This window comes from Medicago sativa, chromosome 3 (genome assembly GCF_051527215.1).
Source record: "Medicago sativa cultivar Bolivia chromosome 3, Bolivia_mono, whole genome shotgun sequence".
NCBI lineage: Eukaryota > Viridiplantae > Streptophyta > Magnoliopsida > Fabales > Fabaceae > Medicago > Medicago sativa.
Window position 1 is genome coordinate 19,858,365 of NC_140751.1, and position 27,427 is coordinate 19,885,791.

At 34.7% G+C, this 27,427-nt stretch overlaps 1 protein-coding gene and 1 long non-coding RNA gene across 8 annotated transcripts; one reads left to right on the top strand and one right to left on the bottom strand.

Annotated features, from left to right (window-relative positions):
- The first annotated feature begins 687 nt into the window (after window positions 1-687).
- Window positions 688-2,788, top strand: LOC146936236 (uncharacterized). Its single transcript, XM_085757685.1, has 2 exons — window positions 688-814; window positions 1,952-2,788. Exon 2 carries the CDS (start codon window positions 1,971-1,973, stop codon window positions 2,646-2,648), a length of 678 nt encoding a protein of 225 aa, XP_085613811.1. The 5' UTR covers window positions 688-814; window positions 1,952-1,970; the 3' UTR covers window positions 2,649-2,788.
- A 1,548-nt stretch (window positions 2,789-4,336) lies between these two features.
- On the bottom strand, window positions 4,337-9,450 carry LOC146936237 (uncharacterized). 7 transcript variants are annotated; one of them, XR_015030515.1, is made up of 4 exons: window positions 9,094-9,450; window positions 8,249-8,684; window positions 5,644-7,942; window positions 4,337-4,560 (listed from the first exon to the last, which is right to left on the bottom strand). It is a non-coding gene; the product is annotated as an uncharacterized LOC146936237 (long non-coding RNA). The 7 variants fall into 7 exon arrangements; XR_015030518.1 differs by having other exon boundaries at window positions 8,249-8,394; window positions 9,094-9,448; XR_015030517.1 differs by having other exon boundaries at window positions 8,249-8,408; window positions 9,094-9,448.
- Window positions 9,451-27,427: the final 17,977 nt, after the last annotated feature.

Sequence of the window (27,427 nt, forward strand, 5' to 3'; positions counted from 1 at the left end):
AATCAATCCAAACCTCTTGATTAGTCAATTAACAGTCTTACAAGTAGTTTAGGTCCAAGATTCTTGTTGTTAGGGTGAGAGTTGTAAGCTTGGTTAGTCGGTCAACATTCTTATTACTCATTGAACATTCATCCAAGTACTTTATGTATAAGATTCTTTCCGTTAAGGTATGAGTTGTGAGTTTGATTAATCAATCGAAACCTCTTGATTAGTCAATTAACAGTCTTACAAGTAGTTTAGGTCCAAAATTCTTGTTGTTAGGGTGAGAGTTGTAAGCTTGGTTAGTCGGTCAACACTCTTATTACTCATTATATAAATATTTTTATTTAAAATATCTATTTACTTTTATCCACTTTCTATTGAACCAAACAATTTTTATAAACAAACATACCATATATACATTTTTTCCATCTAAATTTAAGTTGCACCAAACAAAGATTTTATGATATTGTCTCACTATTTTACTTAATTTTCTCTCCATTGGTTTCATTCAGTTTATAAATTTCCAATCCAAACGGATGACAAGGGTTAGGGTTAGGGTATGTATGGTTATTACTCGTTGATCTCCATCCTTTCATTTAGGTTTGCAAATTGAGTTTTTCTATCTTCTTCTTCAACTTACCCTTATAACGTCTGTCCTTCTTCAACTCACCTAGACCGCATCTGTCCTTCTTCAACTCACCCCAAACCGGATTTGTCCTTCTTCAACTCACCTAGATCACGACTCATCTTCATCTACTCACCCAGACCACGAGTCATCTTCTAGAACGCAAGCTTCAGCATCTTTTCGTCTTCGTCCACAGTCTCCACAATCGTAAGTTAACTTACCCAATTTTCCTTTTTTCGTCTTCGTCATTCTTCTCATAACCGTAATTAAAAATTGAAGGGAAAACAATTTGATTTTGAAACTTTGTTGAATGAATGGGGAAAAGGGAAATCGATTTACTGACTTTTTCTAGTTCCTGATTCAATTTCCCTTATCTTCCATTCAATTTCTGAACACTGTGTTGTTTGTTAAGGCTAATTGGTTTTTTAATTGGTTTCAATTTTAATTATCCATTAACCATAATCAAAATTGAAGGGAAACAATTTGATTTTGAAACTGTGTTGAATGAATGGGGGAAAGGGGAAATCGATTTACTGACCTTTTCTAGCTCTTGCTTCAATTTCCCTTATTTTCCATTCAATTTCTGAACACTGTGTTGTTTGTTAATGATTATGGTTTTCTAACCTCTCCATTCAACCGCTTCCCAGATCCAACCTTGTTCAATTTCCCGTTGGTTTCAATTGTATACTTGTTTTGAAAATGGTTTTCTACCTTCTTCTTCAATTTTGTTTTGGTTTCACTTTTGAATTAGGTTTGTGAATTAGTTTCAATTTTAATTTTCCCAGAACCATAATCAAAATAAAAATAAAAGGAAAAAAATTGAAAATTGAAAAGGGCAATCGATTTGTTATTTTGTTCCATCTCCTGTTTCAATTTATAATGTTGTTTGGTGACCTGTTGCATGCTGGAAATTTTGATTTAAATTCTTTTTTAGAAAGTTAAATACATATGTCTTATTAAATTAATACGGAGGTGCAGACTTGGAAGTGTTGATGAATAACTATTCGACTTGCCGATTTAAGTTACTCTTGTTTTTTTTGGCACTGGTTTCTTTAATTATAGTGAACATTATGCCAGTGTTTGTAATGTACACATGATTTAAATTTATAGTCTTAGCTTCTTGACAATTAATTATTGGATGTGGTAGTTAGTCATGTGAATCTAAAGCTGTACAGTCATGTTTATGGTTTAAATTAAAATGAAATGCAATGTGGATTTATACAAATCTAGGCTTTCTTCAAGTTCATCCATAAGAAGTGCAGATTCCTTGCCTGAATTATAGGTGTTTTACGAATTATTTTTAATTGATTTTGAAATAACATGAATGTTATTCGTTTGTAACAGGCAAAACTTGAGTGTTTCAATGGCCTCATCAAGCAACACCAGAGATAGAGTGAGTTGGATTAGATATGCCAACAAGATATGCTACTGTCACAATGTAGCAGCAATTAAAGTGTCAATGACTCCGAAAAATCCAAACCGGTTGTTTTATCGTAGCAAGCACAAGCCAAACATAAGATGTGGTTTTTTCCGGTGGTGTGAACCAATTGGATGCGAAACCGAAAGTAAACAAACAGTTGAAAGTAACATAATGGATTATGGTTATAACAGAGCAATTGTTGAAGATGAATTGGAGGTTGTACTACTTGAACAAGCAATGAAGTTTGATGCTCTGAAGAAAGAATTTGAAGGTAAATTGGTGGAGATGAAAAATGTAATGGAGAAAGAGATCCAAGTTCTGAAGAAGGAATCTGAGATGGAGATATCAATCATGAACAAGTTGTTAGAAGCTCAAGTGCAGGTGGTCCAGTCGAAAAACAAAGAACTGATGCTTGAAGTGAAAATGAATATGAAAAAAGATATTGATGATTTAAAGAAGATATCCATAGAGGAGACGGTTGCTGTGAAAAGAAGTAACTTTGATGAAGTATCTTTGATGAGAGAAGAGCTCGGAAGGACAAAGAATGCATTTTGGAAGCTGAAATTCATTGTGCTTATCATGATGTTCATGCTGGGTTGGTTTTGCTGGGATAGAACCTGAGTGGGAACTGAATCCAACAATGCTGGCAGTGTCTTTGCACACGGCCGTGCAAGTATCACGCACGACCGTGCGCATTCCTAGCAGGTAAACACAATGTAAAAACCAATGTAATCACGCACGACCGTGCCTAGCTCACGCACAGCCGTACTCATGTCCAGTGCTGAAATTTTAGTAATACTTGATCTAGTAGTTGATTAAGGTTGTTAGTTAATCAAGTATTTCATTAAGTCTGATCTAGTCTAAGCAATGAATATCGAATTTCATTATATCTAATCTAGTCTAAGGTTGTTAGTACTTAAGGTTGTTTTAGGTAATTAATTTATGATGTATTAATTTGGTTAACTATATTATTATATATTCATAAGCCTATGAAAAATTTGAGCATTTCAAAATTTGAGTAAAAATGATAGCGGGAATGATGAAAGTGTGAAATGCTTAATAACAATTGAATAATATGAGTAATTGTTATTACCTGCTGGATTAAAAATGAATGAGACAAAGACAACTGTTAGTTTTCAGAACATAGTACTGTGACGAGACAAAGGCAGCTGACAAATGTACCTCTGGCTTAGTTTTTGGTCAAAGAAAATGAAAAGTTGTTTCCCAAGTACAAAAAAAATTGCAACTTGACAAAATGCTTTTCTTATAGCTGTACCTTTGGATGGGATTTTAGCTAACAACTCACCTTAGTTAATATTTTTCAGTTTTTTTTTTATCATTTAATTTATACACCAATAATATGTAATAACACTATATATATCAGCAAAATCTCACGAACAAAAAATGTGATGATGATAAATTGAATTATATTCACAAGAATTTCATGCCATTGAAATCATGCATTCAAAATCGAAATTTTTTGTTGTTGTTATGCTGAATTGGGTACAATTTTATGCTGAAGCTATTGATTATGAAGAACAAAAGGAAGCATTGCATTGTTATAATAGGAGTTGGACATCAACATTGAGGTCAAAGATATCAATGGAGGATACATCTGAACCAAATTCTTCACTACCTTAGTTGAAAAAATGGTATGTGATTCATTATTTAAACTAGATCTCCCACCCGTGCTGCCGCACGGGTCATATATAGTTCACAATATCACTTGCAATAGATTAAAAATAGTGGTTGTTATGTATTATGAAGATTGTGTAAAAAACTCTTCAGATATGTCTTTATATTAATCTGTTTTATTAAATAACCTTTTCCCTGTCCGTGTGTTTTCTCAAAATGAGCGTATCTAAATCTGTATTTTTATTGCAATTTGAAACATAAAGAATATTGTATATTTCCGAAATGGATATCTATTGAAATGTAAGCGGAATGACATCAGATACAAAATGTTGATGTTCATTAGGAATTATATACAGCAACAAATTAAGCATGAAAATATGGCAGCAGGAATCACAGTCATAGTACCAAGAATTCTGGCAAAATTGTTCTTGATTAATAAGCTGCCAATTAATGTTAAACGTACCCACATACACAGACACAAACTTGTATTCTAGCTGCATTTCAGCTACTATATATTTCTGCAATCGTATGTCAACAAAACAGAAGTCCTTTCACGCACTATTTACATAGTAGAAAACACAAAACAGATTCAATTATAAAAGCATACCATAGCTGCAATGCGATATTCAATGTTTAATAAACTGCAAACAACCAAGGTTCAATACACACAAATATATGCTTATAAACCTTTCACCCAATTGAATAGTAAATACATTTCATTTCAGATATATTACAGGCATAAAATGGTAATAAAAGCTAACAATGACATGGGTTGATGGCCATCTCTAAAATCTACCAAAAATTGTGGTGATTTGACAAACTCTTCAAAATACTTAATTTTCCTTTATTGTTGGCAAGCTCTTGGTTTCTATTCCATTGTCTTCTAAATAAATTTTACCTGAAACAAAAACATAATTTTCTATAAAATTTGCATCTCCAAAGGACCACCTCGAAATATTAATTAAGATATGGACATCATCATCACATATAGTATATTGATTTGATATCCCATGGAGGCACTTCTTTCAGATGGGATCAAATCGGCAAACAATGTTCTCTAAATGCAATTTTGCAGTCAAAGAAAACCATCTTAAAACTCAATCTATATTACTTGCAACTTGAAATCATATGAAAATGGGAGACATAATACATGTAGAACAGACTCTAATAGATAGTGCTTTTTCTTCCTCATTTTCCTCTGTCGTAGGAACTGGAAGCGACAATCTAAGCCTAGTGGCCTTTATGTTCTGCATGTTCTAAGATGCCACTTTGCCTTCATAAAATAGTTCAAAATAATAATGAGCAAACAACTACATAGAAATGAGGAAATACTTGTGTCTTGGTAGAAGTCAATAGAGCTTAACATAGAGAAGTAAATTCTTTCTTACATCATTATTCACAAAAAAAAAAAAATTAAATACACACTAACTGATAATCTATTCTAGAATTTGTTAAGAAAACTTTATCCAATAGACTATAAAAGTAGAATAGTAGGTCCAAAAGCCTTATTGACAAAGAAGAACAGTAAAAAACAAAATATCCAGACGAAGGGTACTTGATCCAAGGCAGCAAGTAAAGTAAAACATTAACAAATGAGACTGTTTAGATGTGGGTGCTAAGTGCAGCAAGGCATAAACACGGAAGCTATATGTTCCTCACAAAAATACCACGTGCTTTTTACTGCATGACATCATCATTATGTCCTGGTTTTGATTTTTAACCATATAAAACAACAAAAAAAACTATTCCGCTGAGTAGGATCGGCTACATGAATGAAATATGTTTAGTTTTTTAACCATATAAATGGGAAAAAGAAGACGAAAAAAATTCAGTGTAAAAGGAGTCAAAACTGATCTACCATAACCATAAATTGATTCTAAAAATTACTTAAGGAAACTTGTTCTGGTTTTGATTTCCTACAAAAGTTCAGAAGCAATGTAACATTTCAATAAGTAAAGAATAAGAGCATGTCCATTCTTACCTGTAGAAGGGAGCACCTCAGAATTCGCAGCCTGAACGTATAATGACGTAAATTATACGTAATTAATTGCACCATGGCGGTGGCACGTGTCTAACCCCATTTGCTCCATTTTGTAAATCATATGCCAAAGTAAATTATAGGGAGTTATATTTGCATCATATCAAAGGCCTTCGAAAACCTTCTCCATGCATAAGCGCTTATATGAAACATCCATGATCAATAGATGAAAAATAAAATGCAGCAAACCAACTATCAACCATCTACATGATTAGAGGCGAACAAAAATATTCACCGATTTCTTATAGTAGGCCTAAATACATTAACATACCATCATTTCTTCTTCTCTTGCCTTAAATCATTGAGGAACTTCTCTAAAATAATGAAATTAAAGCGAATCCTGAATCAGTAATTCAACCATGACTTAATCAAGAGAAATTTTAGATAATAATGAATTAATTAAGAGAAAAATAAGTATTTGTTCAATGTTCATAATGAAGTCCCAGCATAATAAAAAAGGCTGTCATCATAACGATGCATTTAGAGTTGTCAACATTCAGAATAGGATCAAGAACAATGGTTAAATACAAATTCACTTCCAAACATGTAGTCCACTCCACATGTTTCTGCTTCAAGTGTGTTAATATCACCACAAAAACGTGTTAAAATCAGCGTGACATCTAGCCTAAAAGTGTTGATTCAATCAAAAAAAGTCAGCGCTTCTCTATAATCAGTGCTTTAAAAATCAATGCTTCTCTATAAATTACTATCAAAAAATCAGACGCAAACTTTAAAGGAACCTTAATCAACTTCTAACTAATAAAAGGAGCATTCAATTTTAGAAAAGCAATTTTTAGCCTGAAAAGAGAGTTACCATGAAGTTGTTTTAAAGAGCCAATCAAAGAGACAAACTTTTTAGTAAAAGTAAAATAGTGATAATCACTATCAATCATCAGATATGGTTTATCATATAGTTCTTTTCGCATTTTTTACATGGAAATAAGATTTGCTTAGTTGCTGCAAATAATTTGCATAGAAAACATTGAAAATGACAGCAAATGAGAATATCAAGTGAAAATCCAGAACCACATCAGAGATAGAATAAAAAGCATTGGTTTTAGGGTAAAGATCCCAAACCCATCAATATTGGTTTCGAAGGATTCATCATCATAGTAGCTGGAACTGAAACAATGAAAAGAAATTGAGAAGCTCAGCATAGTTTCAGGGTAAAGATCCCAAACCTATCAATATTGGTTTGGCATGTCCAGCCACCTAGCATTTTGGTTTGTGTGAGCTCAGTAAAACATCTGATTGGCATGTCCAGCCACCTGGCATTTTGGTTTGTGTGTGCTCAGTAAAACATTTGATTGCATACGCTTCTATTAGGACGACAAAGCCGAAAAACAACTAACAGGGGCAGTCATTATTTAGTTATTCAGGACCTCTTATACAAAACAGTCTACAATTCAGCAAGCTTTATCGAAAACTATTAGGAACATAACAATGAAATACTGAGTTTAATTAAGTGACTACATACCTCCTTAGGACTATCAAAACTTTATGTCATGTAGTACATTGTCAAATAAAAAATAAACAAAAATGAAAGACACCAAAAAACATATTGATCCGTATGACAATATGCACATATATCTTGATATCCAATATGACATTATACTCACACCAATAAATAGTAAACAAAAATGAAAGAAGTATTGATGTTTTTAATCTAAGTTCCAAGGACTAATCACTACTGTATGATTGCCACTGTCATGGTGTTTGGATGAACATGTCAAATATAACTATTAATATAATTTTTCAATTCGAAGCAAAAACTATTTTTATCACTTATAATAAAATTGAAGTTTAGAAACAAAATCAATTTTAAGTCTTATTATGAGTTAACTAATTTCAATAACAGATAGTAACAAAAATAATATAGCTATCAAACCCTTATGTTGTTTCATGAACCAATTAGTGTTAGTGAACAAACACTAAGAAAAAAGCATACAGAAGTCAAATCTTAAAAAACTTGTTACTATACAAATTTCCCCAAACAATTCTTGCGCTGTTCCACTTCAGATTTAAAGATCAGATATATAGTCTAAATATCAGATTGAAAATGACACAAATGCTATTCAGCAAAAGAGAAAAACCTTTAAATTAAGGAAGGTAGCTGCAGCATCTTTTCATGGTTGAACGCCATAACAATTGATAAAAGCTTCATAATTTCCTATATTTGCTTCTGTTGGTATTGGGATTCATGAATCACATTTATTGCAGCAGCCTGTAAAGCAGTCAAGTCCTGGACTCGATCAACAAAAATGAAATAGAGCATTATTTAGTCTGTGGCTCAAGGTTATAATGTTTTAAAACATAAATATACACCAAAAAAGTTTTTAGACACATTTAACAATGAGTATGGAAAGTATGGTTGAAAGAAAAAATACCAATTTTACAACTACAGTAGCAATACCAAATTCTACAACTACATAAACCTCCCCTATCCCCTTTTAATAAAGAATTGAAGGAAAAAAAACCTGATGTTATGAGCGGAAGACTAAAACACCATCCGCTGTAGGTGGAAATAAATTAAAGAAAAGGAATATACCCTTATGTGCCTTGAAAATTGACCAAAACGATCTCGTCGACTTGCTTTCGTTAATCGCTGAAGAATCTCTATCAGGTTCCAATTCTTTATCTCTGCCGGCGCCAGAGAATCTCCATCGCCAAATTTGAGATCACTTCTACCAGACACTTACAAAAGCAACCTCAAACGAATAACAATACCATAAAAAAATCTAACTTAACACCTCAAACAAATACGACAAATTAAAACACAGATTAAACTTATTCTGGATCATAGCAGTTAAGTACCTTATCAACAAATATGACAAATTGAATCTCAAATTAAACATATTTTGGACCATAAAACCCATATACCTTCTCATTAACCATGACTATTTCAATGGGAATTGCTTTGTTCGGCTTAAGGAATGGTCTGTTAGGCTTAAGGAATGGTCTGTTCAATGGTTTGTTCGGCTTAACTATGACAATAACAACATTACCAAGACATTAGAGGCAGCGAAGATGAAACTCAGGAAATCTCTGATGGCAAAAATGAAACTCTCCAAAATCTACCACCACCGCCACTACCACCACCTAGCTCTCAGATCAGAACACCGTTAACATCGTCTATCACCATCTCATCTCACTGTCACCACCACCATCCTCACCCTCTCTCGCCTCTGTATTTGTTCTCTCTGCCTCAGACTCTTCTCCAAAACACAACATTGACAACCTTTTCAAACAAAAACCCTAGACAACAATATTTTCACAGATGTCAGAATGACGCGGCGATGAAAACAGATAGGCGGTGAGGGAGAGAAGGCGGAGAGGAAAAAAGAGCGCATCAATGAGATAAGTAAAATAAAGGAGGAATATAAGAGTACTTACTGCCAGCTGAAGAAATTTCTGGAGATTGACTGGAGAAGGTTTGGAAACGATGGCGTTTTGGGGAAGAAGAGTGAAATTGGGTTCAGAAAGAGTAGATGGGAAGGAAAGGTGAATTGGGAAATTGAGAAGCGAAAAAAATGACGGTAGAGAAGGATGAAGAATTTTTTTTTTTGAAGAAGAAGGGAAGGTGCAGTTCACGGTTTTTTTTAGTGGGAAATTGTATGTATGTTACCACTTACCAATGCTTTCTTTTTCCAATGTTTGAAGACACTGGAATGCTTCATTGGGAATACGGCCAATTTGAATTTTGAATGGCACGCCACTTTTTTTTCCAATTAAGCATCATAGATTAATCTAATGGCTGAAACGATTTGGAGCCAAAAAATTAGGATTAGGGTTTTGGAAATAGGGTTTCCATGTTAGCTAGGATTAGATATAAAGGATAGTTATTTTTTTTAAATACATGTTTAAATAGTTCTTGTGTCTTATGTTTTAAACTTTGTGTTTAAATACCTATTTTTAATGGTTTGAATAGAGTACCATGATTTATGTAAATATAGTTCACAAAATATAACTTAATTTTGTTAAACACGTGAAGATGAAATTAACATAAAATAACATAATATATCGATTACATGAAGTAGATATTACAAAAGCTAAAATTCATAAAAAAAACAAAACATAAAGATAGATAACAAGAATCAATAGAAACTGCTGCTACTCGGATATCTCACTTGTAACAAATAAGTACAACGGGTCTCCCGTGTTTGTCCTCCATCGAAACATGTCTTGAACATTAGAGTCGGTTTTAAGACTCTCAAAGTCATAGCTTGATTTCCAGTCGTTATGGATAGTTTCCAACGAGTAGTATGGCGTTATAACGGAAATTTTCTTCACCTTATGCGTAGGTTCTTGATATCTACTGAAATACTCGTTGAAATAGCCAATTAGTTCCGATAGCGTATCGATCGGAACTAAGTACCAAGAGTCAAACGCTTCAGCAAAATGCTCAAAGTAGACGGTGCAACGTATTGCAATAGGCGGAGGCGGACTCATGGTGAATACAAGAAAGAAATAATTTTAATTGTATTACAGATATGAGAAGGAAAAATGTAATGTTGCGAGAAATTGAGTGTATGTATTTATAGTGTAAGAAAATCTAATATTGTAGGTAAAATTATTAAAAAGAAAAGTATCACGTAGGGCTTACACGTGACTCCTCCCCCAATTAGTCCAAAATGACACTTCCTTTTGAAAATTAGACCTATCATAGAGTGACACACATGATTAAGGTACAATTATAACTATTTTCCATTGTAGTTGCAAGAGAAGGAAGTCAGGATGAAGAGGGCGGCTAATTTGTTGATGGGGGAGCATAACGGCTTACGTTTTGAAGTAACTAGAAACACCGAGACATGGATCAAAAGTTTGCGGGATTCTCGTCCCATTGACATTTCTGATGATTAGTTCATTATCTTGATAAATAATCAAACCTTTTTTGGATAACATGTGGTATTTTGGGGGATGATTATGGTTTGGAATTCATATAATTGATGCCCCATTTATTTTTCTAGACAATGGCATGCATGCCATGTGTTCTCTAAGTGTGTAAGATGATGTTTAACATACATTTTGTTATGTAGTTAGTAACTTTATCTTTTGAAACAATTATTTTAATGATTATCAAGTGTTATTTTACTAATGAGTAATTAAATTTTTAGTATCAATTCTCACAAAATATAGCAGTTTGAGTCTTCCTAAGAACTAAGATTCTTATACACCCTCCGGTCACTATTATAAGCAAAAATAAACATTTTAGGTTCATTCATTAAATGATGTATGTAGTCTTTATATAACACCCATGATGTGGCTTTCGATATCCCGCCAGTTGGATACGAAAGGTTCCCGCCAGTTGGAACGGGCACTATCCGCAAGGATGACCCCACGTTAATAAGAGGAACCGAATCACATCGGAATGAGAGGGATCCGGAGGCCGTGTAGGTATGGAACTACATGGTTGAAGGAAGGCTTATAAGAATTGTTAGGTACTACTCATATCAACAAGATGCATCTTCTTTTCGGTAGCCCATTCCATAAGAACTCCACAGTTAAACGTGCTTGGCTTGGAGTAGTACTAGGATGGGTGACCTACCGGGAAGTTTCCCGGTAAGCATGTGAGTGAGGACAAAGCATGCTGAAAAGACTCGTGTTGGTTTGTGGGGTTAGTCGGCAATCCTGAAAGCAGTCTGGATGTTACAAAATGGTATCAGAGCAGACCTCTCCCAGTACGGTGTGGTTCGGGGACGAACTAGGCGGAAGCTGGTGGGCATATAACACCCACGACGTGGCTTTCGATATCCCGCCAGTTGGATACGAAAGGTTCCCGTCAGTTGGAACGGGCACTATCCGCAAGGATGACCCCACGTTAATAAGAGGAACCGAATCACATCGGAATGAGAGGGATCCAGAGGCCGTGTAGGTATGACTACATGGTTGAAGGAAGACTTATAAGAATTGTTAGGTACTACCCATATCAACAAGATGCATCTTCTTTTCGGTAGCCCATTTCATAAGAACTCCACAGTTAAGCGTGCTTGGCTTGGAGTAGTACTAGGATGGGTGACCTACCGGGAAGTTTCCCGGTAAGCATGTGAGTGAGGACAAAGCATGCTGAAAAGACTCGTGTTGGTTTGTGGGGTTAGTCGGCAATCCTGAAAGCAGTCTGGATGTTACACTTTATTATAGACTACATACATCATTTAATGAATGAACCTAGAATGTTGATTTTTGTTTATAATAGTGACCGGAGGGTGTATATGATAATCTAATAGTGACCGGAGGGTGTATATGATAATCTTACCGAGACTAACTTCCGTTCTGTGAGAATCTTTTGAATAACTTAGATTCTTAACTTAGATTTTTACATTTATGGCCGTTAAAAATTAATATTTAATTAATATTTTGTTAAAAATTTCTATTTTTTTTTGGGGAGAGATGTTTATAATATTCTACATATTTATGCACAATTTCATTAAAAAACACAAAAATGGAATATGAGTTGACTTAAAAGTATGGACCAAAAGTGGTAATTAAAAATTTTATACAAACTAAAAGTCAAAGAAAAATTTTAGAGAGCAAAAATTTATAGATAACAAAGATATATTTATAGTGGGCAAAAATACATTTAACCCAAGACTAAATTAGATTGTAGCCATAAAAAACAAAATTTTGGTTAACGAGTGTAACCAGATTAAGTTTATCCTAGTGTAAAAATTTAATTACAACTAAATGGACTACAATTTGATTATGCCAAGAGATTGTCCAATGTCCAGCGTGAACTATCGAAAATAACACCCATGAACAGTAGTTAACACTCCATTAGATGGGACTTGTTGGATTGATATCCTGTTGCTCTATCTGTAAAGCTAACACATCATTACAAATTTAAAATAAACAATGTAAGTTTTTTTTTCCTAGATTATCCTCCGTAATATGTAATTTACCCCTTCATGATATCAACAAATCAAAATGTAATATACATAGCAATATTAAATGTTAAATAAAAAACTCAATTTTTTCTGGAAAAAAGTCAATTTTAATCATAAGGTAACTTTTAATACTTTTATTTTTTATTTAAGGGTTAATAATGTGTTTGGTCCCTTTAAATGTACCAATTTGTTGTTTTAGTCCCTCTAAAATATTCCTTCAACTTTAGTCTCTCTAAAAAATTTCTTCAACTTTTACTCCTCCAATTTTTTTTAATATTATAAGACTCTCTCAAAAAATAATTAGAATTTTTTACCAAAAACATGAATTAAATATGAATTTTAATATTTTTGGTGGTAAAGAATTCAGATTTAATTTATGTTTTGCTAAAATATTCTCGTTTTTTTTGGAGTGATTTTTATAATATTATATACATTTCTACACAATTTTATTAAAAAAATACAAAAAGTTACTTAAAAATAGTGACCAAAAGTGTTGGTTGAAAATTTTATAGGGACTAAAAGTTGAAGAAATTTTTAGAGGGATTAAAACGAAAAAATTGGTATATTTATAGGGATCAAAAACCTATTTAACTCAAAAATAAAAGTATTAAAAGTTACCTTAGTATTAAAATTGACTTTTTTTTTATAGAAAAAATTGGCTCATTTACTTGACATTTAATGTTGTCTATGTATATTACATTTTGATTAGTTGATATCATGAGGGGTAAATTACCCCATAATCAAGAGGTGATAATGTCTCTTCGTCGACATTTATACCCAAATTTTATTTTATCTGATTCATTGAACACTGATATATCTACATTATTCGTTCAATGAATCTGTAAAAACAAAATTTTGGTTGATGAGTGTAACTAGATTAAGTTTATCCTAGTATAGAAATTTAATTACAACTAAAAGCACTGAAATTTGATTATGCCAAGAGACTATCCAACGTGAACTATCGAAAATAACACCCATGAACAATAGTTAACACTCCATTAGTGTCTTACCTTCATTAAATGCTATGGGACTTGTTGGATTGTTATCATGTTGCTCTATCGGTAAAGCTAAAACATCATCATTACAAATATAAACAATGTACTACATGTCTCCCATGCCATTATAAGTTATTATTATTATTATTATTATTATTATTATTATTATTATTATTATTATTATTATTATTATTATTATTATTATTATTATTATTAACTAATTTTTTTAAAATAGGTTTATTCAATCACCCGGCCCCTTAAATTTATTGATTGTCTCAATTTTGTCCTCTAACTATAATTTGTACCAATTTGGTCCCTTATGTTTTGCTTTGTTACTAGTTTTAGTCCTTTCTGTTAGTTTCTCTCAAAAAAACGTTAACAGAAAGAACTAAAACTAGTAACTGAGCAAAACATAGAGGACCAAATTGGTACATAAGTTAACGTTTTTTTGAGAGAACACTAACATAAAGGACTAAAACTAGTAACAGAGCAAAACATAGGGGACCAAATTGATACAAATTACAGTTAGAGGACCAAATTGAGACAATCAATTAATTTAAGGGACCGGGTGATTGAATAAACCTATTTTAAAACAATTAGTTAATAAAATCAAACTTTTCAGTCCTTCTTACATTTTCCTTTAACATTTTAGGGACCAAAAGTGTTGATAGAAATATTTATCGTGACTAAAAATTTTGATGAAACATTTGACAATGACTACAAATAAATTTATGAATATTTATAGAACCATTTAATTAATTAACCATAAAAAATCTTGAACATTAAAAATTGCTAAACTGAGATATAAAGTTGAACCAATATAAAATGGGAATTAGTCACTTTAATCCCTGAATAGGAAAGGAATCGTCACTTTAGTCCCTGAATGCAGATAAATTGCAAAATAGTCCCTGAATGTAGACTCTGTTAGTCAATTTAATCCCTGAATGCAGACTCCGTTGGTCAATTTAGTCCTAGAATGTAGACTCCGTTAGTCACTTTAGTCTCTGAAATTAAACATAGACTTGCTATTAGATGGGTGGCAAAGAAAAACTAAACAAGGACTACAAAATAAAATATAAAGTAATTATTTCAAAAATAAACCTTATTGACCGTAGCCTTTTTCCAATTCTCATATTTTACACATATAACCCACTCCACTTACTTCCATTCTACTCACTTCCATATTTTGCACCACTTGCTCACTCAAGAAATGGATCTCAACCATTATGTTGTTGTACCTGAAATTGCACAAGACACCAATATGTGAGTGTTGATCTTAAGTATATGATATGAAATTAAGAGATTACACACAAACCTGTTCAAAACTAACTTAGAATATTCGTTCTTTGTTTGTTGTTATGTAGGAATGATAACAGAACTCCAGTTATGGGTGATAACTTACATTTTTCTTCAAACAAAACCGACCAGATCAATGTAATCACAACATCTTCCTATCTAGTCATCAAATTTTCAAATGTTTGCTCTTGTATTTTGAAATATTAGTGATTCAAATGGGTTTATTTCTGTTTTTTCGATGCAGGTGAACTATGGACGGACAACTTCATTCCATGAATCACAAATGCCTGATGCTACTTCAAAGGAAATCACTCTAAACGATGTTATGGATGCTGTTCAGGTTGGTTTGTTTAATAAAAACCTAACTTTTGTGACATTGAATGTTTTGCTGCTAAATGATATTCATGTTCATATTCTATTTTCTATCTTACAAGGTTCCTAATTTATTATTATGATACATCATGTTACTGTTAATAACAAAACATGTTCACCTATGTTCAAATGCTCACTATTCGAATCGGTAGTCCTGAGCTTGTTCAGAAACAGATGAGTGATGCTTATATTCAAAGCCTTCATAATGTTAAACTTGAAACACCTGCATCAAGAAATGTCATGAACACATCAGGTTATTCCCTTGATGTTCAGGACAATGGTGGAAAAAGGAACAACCCTTCAGTTGTGGCTAAAGAGGTGGAAAAATTGAAAAACTTCGGGACCATTAACATCTCAGACAACACTGAGGAAGAACGTTCCAACTTCAACAAGAGAACCACACCCAGTACTAACTTTGTGCGCAGCGGCAGTCAATGTAAGAGACAGAACACGGCTAAAGAAGCAGTTAAGGGACATGAACACGGTGCTGATACTACAAACGTACCATTTAGTAGCGACTATAGAAGGCGGTTTAACCCTGAGGTGAATTTTTTTCGAAATACTGTAATATTTTTGGTGAATGATGTATTCTATGTAGAAACTAAATTTAATACTTTTATATGGTTTAAGACTAACACTTAATTTTCAACTCAAAGAAATGATCACAACTTCATCTATAATGCCTAGAAAGTTGACTTTCACACCTTCACATGGAGAAGGAGGATCAAAAGGTAAGGGCTGTCTTGGTGTTTGTTCACATGGAAATATGAAAGCCAGCCCGAAATCCGTCGGCGTCAAGCGACATTCACCTGCTAAGAGAACCAAAACTAATGCTGCGGTGGGTAGGTCTGCTTCATTCAGGAACACTATCGGCCAGGTTGTACCTAAGGTAATGAACCACACCATTACATTATAACGATAACCACTTAATAATGTTAACTATTTTCTAAATAACGACAACTATATTAACGCTTATCTTTAATTTTATCAGCATTTTAGGTGTGCCGTAAAGACCACACCAGACATGAAGCTAGACCAAACTGAAGTTCGCATCTGTGCATATGTGTTCTAGGAACAATTTGACCCAAGGCTAGAATTCTTGGCCATGATAAAGCATTCACATTATATTATCAATTGTTGGGACAACACATAACAAAACTTATATGTTTGTATTGTAGAGATATCATTTTCAAGGTTGGCAACAATGAATATTCTAGAGCTGATTTCGAGTGCATGTGCCCTGGAATGTTAGTTTCAAGTGAGGTAATTTTAACAACTACAAATAATAAGAAATCTATCTTATATGTCTCATGGTTTTTCTTAGTAGCATATATCAGGTATGAGTGTGTTGATGCAAATATTATATTTTTACTAGGTACTACTAATGATGGCTCTTAAAGTCACTACGACACAAAAGACCGCTTTGAGTCAGACTTTGTGGTGTATGCTACCGCAGTTCGCGGTAAAAAGCCTCAAACATTCGTAACATGTTTATTGTTCTATAAATTTTATAAATATTTACAAATAAATGACTTTATGTATACATTTATGCAAAAATAGGAGGATGTACTTAAGGGAACTTCCGTCGAGGACTTACACATTTATTATGGAGCCGATTGGATGGGCCGTTTTGATCGCTTAAAACTGGTAATATTCAAGTGTAAATGTCATTAATTAATTTTTGAACTATTTTACATCTTTCAAATATTACATAACTTAGCAACATATTTTTTTTCCATAATGTGTAGATATATGTACCAATAGAAGACTAGTATGACCATTGGTTTCTCATGGCCGTTTCACTAGACAAGCATGAGATATTTAATTGACTCTCACTTGAAGGACGGGGCTATACCTAAAAGGAGGAGCATGATTAGCAAAATTGTAAGTATGCCATGGGTTTATATTAAGAAGTGTTGAAATGTTTATGATGTTGCAATTTTTTGTACATAATATACTTGACTCATTAATTTAATCATTAGGGAGCTACCTTGTCTAAGTTGATTGAGGTGGTGTATGATGGAAACTACTCATTTTGCTTGTTGATGGACTTCCAGTTTTGGGAAATTACTGATGCTAAGGGAATACCCAATTATGGGACTAGGTATAATATTTAACTTAGCATGTCTCGCCATATATGAAAATAAATTGAATTCTTTGTGTGGATTTTAAATGCAAATTGAATAATAACAATATTAATGTACACCAAAGTTAATGTAAATTCATTTCATATGGCAGTGACAACTCGGCTTTGCGGGTGGCCGAGTGGCTCAACATGCAGAACAATTTCGCTACCGTTTTGGTTGGAGTGGTATGAAAATTACAGTTTTGTTTAGTTTATAGTGACTTATGCTTTCAATGAACTGATTTATTATGTTTAACATTTTCAAATAGCCGATCGAGAATGTCGTAAGGATGATGGTGACCATGAGATTGTTGATGGGTAGCCACAATGAAGTGAACAATGAGCTCATCAAGAACTCTAGGAACTAATGGCAGATTATGACTACTCCAAATGATCAAGATGCTTGAATCTGGCCTATATGATCATCACCTATTTTGGAACATAGTCTCCCATTTTGGACACAACTTTGGTGGTTATTTGTAATGTATTATTATGCACGATGTTGTCTGTAATGCTTCAATGCATGTCATTGCTCTGTAGCCATAATGGCCTTTTTTGGTGTTGATGCGTTATGCATGTCATTGGGCCAATATTTTGGGTACTGCCTCTGTATGGCCAATGAACCAATTAGACATGCTTGGATTTCTTGTTTAATGCAAAACAATCTAAATACGTATGATTCTATATTTAAATACAAATGTGTATTAATTTCACTGTGGTTAGAAAATATAGTCATATTTCTTTGTTCATGTCTAAAAACCTGGAATAGAATTATATTACAAACCTCATTAATCAACCTTCAGTAACGATACACTTTGACTAAACCACACAGATAAATACTCCTGCTTTTAGAATGATTTACATGACCAATGCTACTAAGCACATATGGTTAAAAGGATTGAACATACTTCAACATCTAGTTCCATCTAAATTAACAGCAAGCCATTACGAAAGTTCAATGGCTCCATACACACAACACAGATAAATCCTGTATTTTTTTGTAAGCATTACATGACCAAAATACTAAGCACAATTTTTTCAAAAAGGATTCAACTTAATTCAACATATATAGTTCCAACCAAATTTAAGTATGCCATTAGGATAATGCAATGGCTAACCACACGGATAAATCCTCGTGTTTTAAGTATGCATTACATGACAAAGCTACTAAGCATAAATAGTAAAAGGGATTCAACGTAGATCAACATATCTAGCTCCAACGTAGATTAACAGTAAAACATTATAATAATACCAGTGCGCAATCCAATCTAGTCACCTAGTACAACTAAAATTCAAGAAATGAAAACTAAAGATCAAATCAATGCAGACACACCAACTTCAAAAAATCAATCAACCCTGTAATGTAGATCCAAATTAGACACCATATACGCTTTCTTGAACACATATGGTCAGCCAAAAAGCCAACCCTTAAGAATAAATTCCATCCTACAGATTCACATTCAATTGTAATATGAGTATATATTTGTAGTAAAAATATAAATATAAATATAAATATAAACCTGATTATCATAAAAATAACAAGTACCTGTAACTGTAGCTTGTGCCGTACATATTCACTGATTAAACGTCATCACTTAAGCGTACTGACCCTGTTTGAAGGGAATTTTCTGGAACATATTCACCATCTACATCAAGTGTAGGACAAGATCGACTGTTGTGTCCAGATGCACCGCAAATCCCACATGTTTGTGTTCTACGTCGGTGACCCATTGCATTCCTGGCGCTAGCTCCACATGTAACACCTCGTTTTCCCAACATAAAAATTTCATTTAAAATCAGAGTATTTAATTCATAACGGAATGCCACACACTACTTTAACATCTCAAAACAGATAAAAATAATTATCCTTCAAAATCAACATCATGAAAAATCTTAAACTGTTGCAGCGGAAAATAGTTCAACATTTGAAAGTCTTGGCTCGCAGGCCTTATTGGAAATTCTCATAAATTAGTTCATAAAAGAAACACGTAAGGAATAGAAGTAAAAGCAAGCCCCCATCCCGTTACGTATCAGAGAACCTAGACACCAACTGAGAGTCCACTCATGAACGCCTCTAATCTTTATTACCTGCACATTACCCACGGTCGAGGCAACATATACGCAGAAGGGGTGAGATTTCATAATCAATACATTAAGAATATAATCCAATAAAATGCATTTAACAACTTAAACATTAATAACATATCAACAATTAGCATATTTTTCATTTCATAACAAATACAATCATCAAATACCATTACTAATTTTCATCACAAATCATAGTCAACTTAACACTTAACTTGACGACACAACTCATCTTTGACCATGCAACTCTATCAACTCAACAACAACTTAACAACACAACTCTTCTTTGACCATGCAACTCTATCAACTCAACAACAACTTGACAACTTAAACATCATGAACTTCTTGATATGCAAATGCATGTGGTACCAATCAACAACAAAGTGAGCATAATAGGCTCTTCAACGTGTGAGCACAAAGGCTGTCGGGCCTAAAGCCCCCAACTTTAATGAGCACAAAGGCTGCCGGGCCTAAAGCCCCCAACTTTAAAGAGTATGCAATGAACTCCACTTCCAACAACTTAGACAACAACATAAACAACTCATACGACTCATAATCATGGACCACTCCTTGAATTCTACAACATAGACCGACTCATGCAACTTCAAGACACTAACAGTCAAAAGCAGGGAACAGCAGCAAGATACAACATTTAATAACATTTGAATGCGTTAACATCATCTAAGGTATGAATTACATCAACATAAATACCATAAAGCATCATTATAACATTCATGCAACCACACTTCTAATCTCAGTCACCTGAACAGACTGCAGGGTCTATAAAAACATCCTAAACAGCTCTCTTACTTAATTCTAAGGCCAACTCAAGACTACACGTGCGAAGGGATCGCATCGGGACAATTTTGGGCAACTAACAGCCTAACTCGCAGTGGCGAGTAACTCTGCTCGCAATGGCGAGCAAAGCGTGCATTCTGGGTTCCTAAGTCCTTACTCGCAGTGGCGAGTTATTCTGCTCGCAGTTGCGAGCTTACAGGTCACTCGCAGTTGCGAGTTGCATTGCTCGCAGATGCGAGCTCTGGGTTCTAGCTCGCCGTTGCGAGTGTTCTTGCTCGCAGATGCGAGCGATGAATGTCAGTACGGCCAGAAACCTAAAAATCACAACTTTTCACCTATATTCATGATTCCTTCATCCAAATAGCATCTAATTATCATCTTAAGTCATATCTAAGGTCTGTACACTAATTTTGCATCAATCTAACATCTGTTCTTGATTCATTCATCAAAATTGATCCTAAACCTAATTCTTAATTCTCCCCAAAACGTAACCTAATCATGCTAAATTCATCCTATAGAATTATACCCTTAATAATATTGAAAATTAGTCTCACCCTTACCTGATAATAGCAGAATCGCAGCCCTCCTTTGGTTCTTCTCTCTTTCTGACTTTTCTCCAAAAACGTGTACTACTTTTCCTAACTTATGTCCGTCTATTTATCTCTCCTTTTTACTCTTCTCACTACTAATTGCTCATCTCACCACGCAGCCCAATCTTTAATATTTTTATTTTATTTCTCATATCTTATTTTATTTAATAATAAAATAAGTCACACCAACATAACAACTTCACAACATCAATATACTTCACGTCATTCTAGAAAATCACATAATTTATATATAAATCATGCAAACTATTTAAATTCTTTAATCATATAAATATATATATAAATAAATATATAAATCCTCATTAAATTAAGTAAATAATTAAGACTGGCGTTACAACTCTCCCCAACTTATAGAATTTTCGTCCTCGAAAATTTACCTCAAGCAAACAACTCTGGGTAAGACTCCATCATCTTACTCTCCAGCTCCCACGTCAAGCTTTCACCAGTAGTGCCGCTCCAAACAACTCTCACTAGAGGTATTTCTTTGCCTCTCAACGTCTTCATTTTGCGATCATCAATCCTCAAAGGTAAAGTCTCCACCGTAAGGTTGTCTCTAACTTGCACGTCATCACTCTGAATCGCATGGGACGGGTCTGGAACATACTTCCTCAGCTGCGACACATGAAACACATCGTGCAAATTCGATAAATGCGGTGGTAAGCCAACTCTATAAGCCACCGTGCCAATTCTCTCAGATATCTGATAAGGACCAATAAACTTTGGAGTCAACTTCTTTGACTTCAATGCACGACCAACACCGGTCGTTGGGGTAACTCTCAAGAACACATGGTCTCCCTCTTGAAACTCAAGGTCTTTCTTACGCTTATCATGGTAACTCTTCTGTCGACTCTGCGACGCTTTCATCTTCTCTTGAATCATTTTCACCTTCTCAGTAGTCTGTTGAACAATTTCTGGTCCTAGAACCACACTTTCACCGGTCTCAAACCAACACAACGGAGTCCTACACCTCCGACCATACAAAGCCTCGAAAGGTGCCATCCCAATACTTGAATGATAGCTGTTATTATAAGTGAACTCTATCAACGGAAGATGACTATCCCAAGTTCCACCTTGCTCAAGTACACAAACTCTCAACAAGTCTTCGAGTGACTGAATTGTTCTTTCCGACTGACCATCTGTCTGAGGATGATAAGCCGAACTCAATCTCAACTTAGAGCCTAAAGCCTCTTGCAAACTCTTCCAAAATCTAGAAGTAAATCGTGGGTCTCTATCTGACACAATGCTCGAAGGAACACCATGCAGCTTCACAATGTCTCGAATATAAATATCTGCCAACTGAGCCACAGGAAAACTAATATTAATCGGAAGGAAATGTGCCGACTTCGTCAATCTGTCAACAATCACCCAAATTGCGTCATTCCCTTTAGGAGTATTTGGCAAACTCGTCACAAAATCCATGGATATACTATCCCATTTCCATTCTGGTACATCTAACGGTGTCATCAACCCAGCAGGTTTCTGATGCTCTACCTTCGACTTCTGACAAATCAAACAAGAGTACACAAATTGTGCCACATCACGTTTCAATCCTGACCACCAAAACAGCTTCTTTAAATCATGATACATCTTTGTAGCTCCCGGATGAATGCTCAAGCTACTCCTATGACTCTCTTCCAGAATCATCCTTTTTATCTCATCATTGTCTGGAATACAAATCCTACCTCGGAACCTCAACACACCTTGATCATCGACTTTAAAGTCACCATCTTCAGTTTGATTACTAGCAACCAACAAGTCCACAAACTTAACATTAACCTTCTGTGCATCTCTAATACTTTTCAAGAAATCGTTATCAATTTTCAGCATTCCTAACTTAACGCTCCGAGACGACATTTCACAAACTAAGCTCATATCTCTAAACTGTTCAAGTAATTCAAATTCCTTCACCATCATAGCAGACATATGTAAACTCTTCCTACTTAAGGCATCCGCAACAACATTAGCCTTACCCGGATGGTAATTCAAACTAAAGTCATAATCCTTCAACAATTCGAGCCACCGTCGCTGTCGCATATTCAATTCTTTCTGATCAAACAAATACTTCAAGCTCTTGTGATCACTAAACACCTCGAATCTCGAACCATACAAGTAGTGTCTCCAAATCTTAAGGACAAATACGACTGCAGCTAATTCAAGGTCATGAGTAGGATAGTTTCGTTCATGAGTTCTCAACTGTCTTGATGCATAAGCAACAACTTTACCATCTTGCATAAGCACACCGCCTAAACCCGATTTGGACGCATCACAATACACCGCAAAAGGTTCATCAGGTTTTGGCAAAATCAAAACTGGAGCCGTCGTCAAACGCTTCTTCAATTCATTAAAACTGTTCTCACAATGAACATCCCACACAAAGGTTTTACTTTTACACGTCAACTGAGTTAACGGAAGTGCCAACTTAGAAAATCCTTCTATAAATCTTCGATAGTATCCTGCCAAACCCAAAAAGCTTCTAATTTCTGTAACTGACTTAGGAGTCTCTCATTGTGATACTGCTTCAACTTTAGATGGATCGACTGCAATACCACTACCAGAAATAACATGGCCCAGAATACTTACCTCGTTCAACCAGAATTCACACTTAGACAATTTAGCATACAACTTCTTCTCTTTCAGCACTTGCAAAACGATTTTCAAATGTTCTGCATGTTCTTCTTCTGTCTTAGAGTAAATCAAAATATCATCGATGAACACAACCACAAAGCGATCCAAAAATGCATGGAAAATGCGATTCATATACTCCATAAACACGCCAGGCGCATTACTCACACCAAAAGGCATCACCTTATATTCATAATTGTAACGCCCCATTTTTATTCTATTATTTTTAGTGGATGTTTGAGTGTTTTATATAATTTTATATGATTTATTTGGTATTTGATGTGTTGTATATTATTTAAATGAATATGGCTTTATTATTTGTGGAAATATTAGGAGAAATAAAAATAGGAGTAAAATATTAATATTTTGGTTAATGGGAGTTAATTAGTAATTATGAGAGTTTAGTGGGAGTTAAATGAAAAGAAAGAAGTTATATTTTTGGGAGAAAAAGAAAGAGAAGCAGAGATAAACAGTTTCACGTACAAACAATAGAAAAACTGGTTTTTGGAGAGAAAAAGGAGAAGAACCAAGAGAAAGCTAGGAGAAGAGCTAGGAAGAGAGAATCCAATCGTTTTTGCAGTAGAATTTGCTGAGATAAGGTAAGGGTGGGATTCCTTTCAATAATCATGGTATATAATTTGAAAATTGATGAATTTGTTGTTCTTGGTTTTTAGGGTTTGAGAAGTTATGTTAGATGTTGAATTATGATGAAACTTGTTGTTGAATTGCATGTTTCTATGTTGTTTTGGTTGCTAGGTTGTATATGGAACCTATAAACATTGTTCTAATTCATTTTGGGTGATTAGGGGATCAAAAATTGGGTTTTGGAGTGAAAACTGGTCTGTTCTCGTAAATCTGTTCATGTCCCATCGTAGTACGATGCTGGGAAATCGTACTACGATTTTTCCAGCAGCAAACAAGAATTTTTCAGTGTATCCCATCGTAGTACGATGCATTCCATCGTAGTACGATGTAATAGTGACAGCATTCCCCTGTTTCGTGTTCTTGCATCTTTTTCACCCGTTTCTGCTTTGAACTGGCCTTAGGTGTAAACATGAAAGTTGTAGATTTTGAGTTATGATAAAAATAGTCCAAGTGGATCTTCAGAAAACTTTAAGAAAACTTAGCATAACTAATCCCAAGTTAGTCCAAAAACATATGGTTGGTTTCCCAACTTCAAACTTAAGTGTTAGGGACTTAGTTGAGGTGTTTTATGGGTATTTGGCTTATGTTCTATTGATCAAAACTTAATTGCTTTTGGGGGATGTTTTAGATTCTGAGATGAATGTAATTGATTTATATATATATATATATATATATATGCTATGTTGTTGATTTCCGTTGTTGATGTCGTTGTATCATCTGATGTCGAAGTTGGGGAGTGTGTCATAATTGTTGTAGGCACATATGTTGTTGTTGTAGTCGTTGTTGAAGTTGTATGTTGATATACACAAGTCGAGTCCATATGCATACTCATGTTCTGTTGGGGGCTTATGCCCTGGAATGTTTATCATTCAAATTGTTGGGGGCTTATGCCCTGGAATGTTTATCATTCATCTGTTGGGGGCTTATGCCCTGGGATGCTTTAACCATCCAATTTGTTGGGGGCTTATGCCCTGGAATGCTTAGCATTCAACGCGCGTAGATTGGTACCACCTGCATGATGCATTAGTTGTTGTTGTCGTAGCATTGTTGGGTTGTTGTTGTCGTTGTAGCATTGTCGAGTTGTTGTCGTTGTCGCATTGTCGAGTTGTCGGTGTCGTTGTGGATAACGTTGTTGTTGTTGTTGTTGCTGTACCTTGTTGCTGAAAATAATTATGTCGTTGCCTATGTGTTTATTTAAATACATTATTAATGATGCCTGTTGTGATATGCTTTGTTGTTTTCATTAATTTGATGAATTATATATTATTATTATTGGATAAGTTTTTCACCCCTTCTGCGTATATGTTGCCTCGACCGTGGGTAATGTGCAGGTACTGATGACTTGTAGGTTTGGTCGGCTCAAGTGTCTAGGGCTCTGATACATACTAGGATGGGGAAATCGTTGCGAATGTCTTCTCATTTCTTTTATGTATCACATATTTTGGAAAAGACTTGCTATTAGAGTTTATCGTTGTTGAAAATAAAGTTGATTTATGTTGGGGCCTATGTGCCAAGATTTTCATTGATGTTGAATTTTGGTTGAAACTATATTTTTAAAGAATTATTCCGCTGCGGTTTATTAAGATTCTTTATGTTGGTCTTAAATAAATAGATATTTTCTATTTATGAATTTTTGAAAAGTAGTGTGACACTCCGTTGTGTGATTACTCTGATTATAATAATTAATATTACGTTGTTGGGAGAACGGGGTGTTACAATTGGTATCAGAGCAGGTCGGTCCGTCCGGCCAATTAGTAGAGTCGTGTCGAGCCTAGTAGTGTTGTGTGACAATTTTGTATTGTCCTAGTTGTCCTGTTTGTTGTTTGTTGTGTAACCCTTCGTATGAACTGGTTGGAGTACAACCATGTTCATATTAATTGTTATAGTAAGTCGGTGTATTTTTCTTCTGTTGAAGAAGAAAGTGGAGCTGAGTTCTTGACTACTAAGCAGTTAACGTGTGATGGAATTCCGATGTTTTCTTGATGGCGTATTTGTCTGTGGAGAATCAGGCTGTGATTGATAGATTGCCCGTTGTGAATGAATTTCCTGAAGTTTTTCCTGACGAGATTCCAGATGTACCACCAGAGAGGGAGGTTGAATTTTCGATCGATCTTGTGCCGGGTACGAAGCCTGTGTCGATGGCTCCTTACCGTATGTCAGCCTCCGAGTTGGCAGAATTGAAGAAGCAGTTGGAAGAATTGCTTGATAAGAAGTTTGTAAGACCGAGTGTCTCACCTTGGGGAGCGCCGGTATTGTTGGTAAAGAAGAAGGATGGTAGCATGAGATTGTGCATAGATTACCGTCAGCTTAATAAAGTGACGATAAAGAATAGGTATCCACTTTCGAGAATTGACGATTTGATGGATCAGCTAGTGGGTGCACGTGTGTTTAGTAAAATTGATTTGAGGTCAGGTTACCATCAGATTAAGGTGAAGGATGAAGATATGCAAAAGACGGCCTTTAGGACACGGTATGGACACTATGAATATAGAGTGATGCCTTTCGGTGTTACTAACGCGCCTGGTGTGTTCATGGAGTATATGAACAGAATTTTTCATGCTTTTCTGGATAAGTTTGTTGTTGTATTTATTGATGATATCTTGATTTATTCTAAGACTGAAGAAGAGCATGCAGAACATTTGAAGATTGTGTTGCAGGTGCTGAAAGAAAAGAAGTTGTATGCAAAGTTGTCAAAGTGCGAGTTCTGGTTAAGGGAAGTAAGTTTCCTTGGCCATATTATTTCTGGTAGTGGTATTGCAGTGGACCCATCAAAGGTTGAAGCGGTATCACAGTGGGAGACTGCTAAGTCAGTTACGGAGATTAGAAGTTTTCTTGGTTTGGCTGGTTATTACCGTAGATTTATCAAAGGATTTTCGAGGTTGGCACTTCCATTGACTCAGTTGACTTGTAAAGGTAAAGCTTTTGTGTGGGATGCTCAGTGTGAGAATAATTTCAATGAGTTGAAGCGGAGATTGACAACGGCTCCAATTTTGATTTTGCCAGAGCCAGATAAACCTTTTGTTGTATATTGTGATGCGTCCAAGTTGGGCTTAGGTAGTGTGCTTATGCAAGATGGCAAGGTAGTGGCTTATGCTTCGAGACAATTGAGAATACATGAGAAGAACTACCCTACACATGATTTAGAGTTGGCTGCTGTGGTTTTTGTGTTGAAAATTTGGAGACACTATTTGTACGGTTCCAGATTTGAAGTGTTTAGTGATCATAAAAGTCTGAAATATTTATTTGATCAAAAGGAGTTAAATATGAGGCAGAGAAGGTGGCTAGAGTTGTTGAAAGATT